Here is a 2,677-nt window from a genome sequence, read left to right on the forward strand (position 1 = left end):
TTTTTTTTTTATATATATTACTTACTCTTCTCTTTGAGGGTTAAATGAGGTAATTAGCCAATCTTCTAATACACACTCGTAGATGTGTGTCAGAGAAATTTATGGTGCTCGAAGTTGCAAGATATCAATCCAATCTCAACTCGTTTATTTTCGACTTGACTGGTCGGTCCAAACCCCGAGACAATTACATTTTTATTATGGGAACGTGCTCCCATGCCTTTCTGTTACCCTTTGGCCTTGGCACCTTAGATTTTAGGTCTTTCCTTGAACAACTTCAATAAATTTAACATTTCAAATATGATACATATTAATATATTTGATACAAATAAAAAAAATTCCACATCTATAGATATTTTATAATTTTGGACTTATTTAACACATAAAATTTAAAAACGTATCCTAAGTTCAAGCAAATACCAAATAAATATAAGCATGAGAGATTATATTCCAAACTTGTAATTTAATATCTTTTCATTGTTGAAGTATATTGTCCTACATTTGTATTAATATCATAAATTAGAAAATTTAAAAGAAAAAAAAACCTCATAAATTAGATTTAAAATCGTAATTAAACCAGTTCCTCACGGACAGTACAGACACAAATGAAGCAAACCGCCAAGGTATTCCATTACCTTTCTTCTCTCCATTTTAAAACCGGATGATTTGAATCAATTTGAGAGAAACGAGCCAAATTTTCGAAAACTAAGTACGAATCGCAAGTTCGAATTGCAGCGATCAAATTACTGATTTTCTCAGCTTTAATTTTCTCTCACTTTCTCGAGAAAATCGTTAAGAAAACGCGGGAATTCATAGTTTCATCAGCAATGAAAATCCGTCAGAAAAATGCACATGATCGTCCGTTGGAGAGAAATCCTCTCACCGCCTCGATTAAATCTCTTCCGATGTTGATGCTTTACTTCCTCCTTATGTTCTTCTCGATGATCTGTTTATTTTACTCTCCAAAATTTCTCTATTATTCTTCATTTTATTGTCGCAGCCGTGGATCTTCATCTTCATCCATGAAAATCGACGACTCTGTTCTTGATCCGGCACCAGAATCGCTATTGCCGAAGCCTCGAGAGGAAACAAATATCTCTCATGTAATTTTCGGCATAGCCGCTTCCGCTAAGCTTTGGAATCACAGAAAAAATTACATCAAGCTATGGTGGAGATCCAACGAAATGCGAGGAATCGTCTGGTTAGATGAGGCAGTGGAAAGTGCCGGCGACGATGACTTCCTCCCGACGGTAATGATTTCCAGTGATACTTCTGAATTTCTTTACGAAAATCCGGAAGGGCATAGATCTGCGATACGGATTTCGCGAATTGTCTCTGAAACTTTGAGGCTAGGACTTTTCGCTAGGGCAGAGGTACGGTGGATTGTTATGGGCGACGATGACACTTTTTTCGCCGTCGATAACTTGGTGAAGGTGTTGCGGAAGTACGATGATAATCAATTTTACTATATCGGAAGTTCGTCGGAAAGTCATTTACAGAATATGCATTTCTCTTACAATATGGCTTACGGCGGAGGTGGATTCGCTATAAGTTATCCATTGGCGAAAGAACTGGAGAAAATGCAGGATAATTGCTTGCAGAGGTATCCGAAATTATACGGTTCCGATGATCGGATTCAGGCTTGCATGGCGGAGCTCGGCGTTCCTCTCACCAGAGAACCAGGATTTCACCAGGTGCGTTTTTATCGCTTTCCAATTCCATTACTGGCGCTTCATTCACACTCCTACTTCAGTTTTACTCTAGATCAAAAAACCAAATCCAAACTTTAGTTCAAATGTATCATAATAGTTTAGTCTTTAATCTATAATTTTTAATAATTTAATTTCTATTATTAAAATTTAATGAAAGTTCGATAAATTAATCAATTTTTTTTTTTTTTTTAATTATAGAGACTAAGTCATTACATCATTAAAGTTGACGCTTAATTTTGATGATATTTTTCTTACAAATTTCATAGTATACGGATTAAATAATTATTTATTAAAATTCCCCTTTACTGACACGAAAATAAAAAAAAAAATATTTAAAGAGAATTTCACATAAAAATTACGATTGGACAACTTAATATAATGTTATAATAAGATAGAGATATGTCCGAGATATATTTAAATATTATTTTTTAGAGTAAATGGACACGTGGTTATTCTTTCAAAAGTTGAAAAAATGCAAATTACATGTATCTATTCGTTGTAAAAAAACAATGTTTTAATTTTACTCATTAAACTTAAAAGTTAATAAGTAGTTAAATTAATATATTATGTTAGTCGAATCACCTTTTTTTTCCCTTTTTATTAGAGATTTATAGTTAGAAGTAGTAATACTTTTGTAGGTGTTGTATTTTATAACGATTCTATGGGGGAAATGGAAAAAAATGACTCTATGGCTTTATTTGAAAGTTTTTGACTTGAATTTGAAAATATCATGCGAGTACAAAGACTTCATAGCAAAATGCTATTTATATTTTACTACTGAATTTGTGTAAATATATTATTACTGGATTTTTTAGTTAAATATTACTTTTATTTTTTGTTAAAATATCATTTTTCTTTCGGATTAGATTTGATCTCTAAACTTCATAGAACTAACAATTTAGCCCATAAATAAAAGTTGATAATGATTTAGTCCTTAAATTTCAAATTTGTAACAATTAAATTTGTTA

General features: G+C 32.1%; 1 protein-coding gene across 1 annotated transcript in view; it reads left to right on the forward strand.

Moving 5' to 3' along the window:
- Window positions 1-568: 568 nt before the first annotated feature.
- LOC120068817 overlaps window positions 569-2,677 on the forward strand; it is a 5,532-nt gene continuing 3,423 nt past the window's right edge. Inside the window, exon 1 of the mRNA XM_039020451.1 lies at window positions 569-1,691. Within this exon, the coding sequence (XP_038876379.1) occupies window positions 825-1,691 (867 nt within the window). The 5' untranslated portion in view covers window positions 569-824. The remainder of the gene's footprint in view (window positions 1,692-2,677) is intronic.

Source organism: Benincasa hispida, unplaced genomic scaffold, assembly GCF_009727055.1.
Source record: "Benincasa hispida cultivar B227 unplaced genomic scaffold, ASM972705v1 Contig1111, whole genome shotgun sequence".
Taxonomy (NCBI): Eukaryota; Viridiplantae; Streptophyta; class Magnoliopsida; order Cucurbitales; family Cucurbitaceae; genus Benincasa; species Benincasa hispida.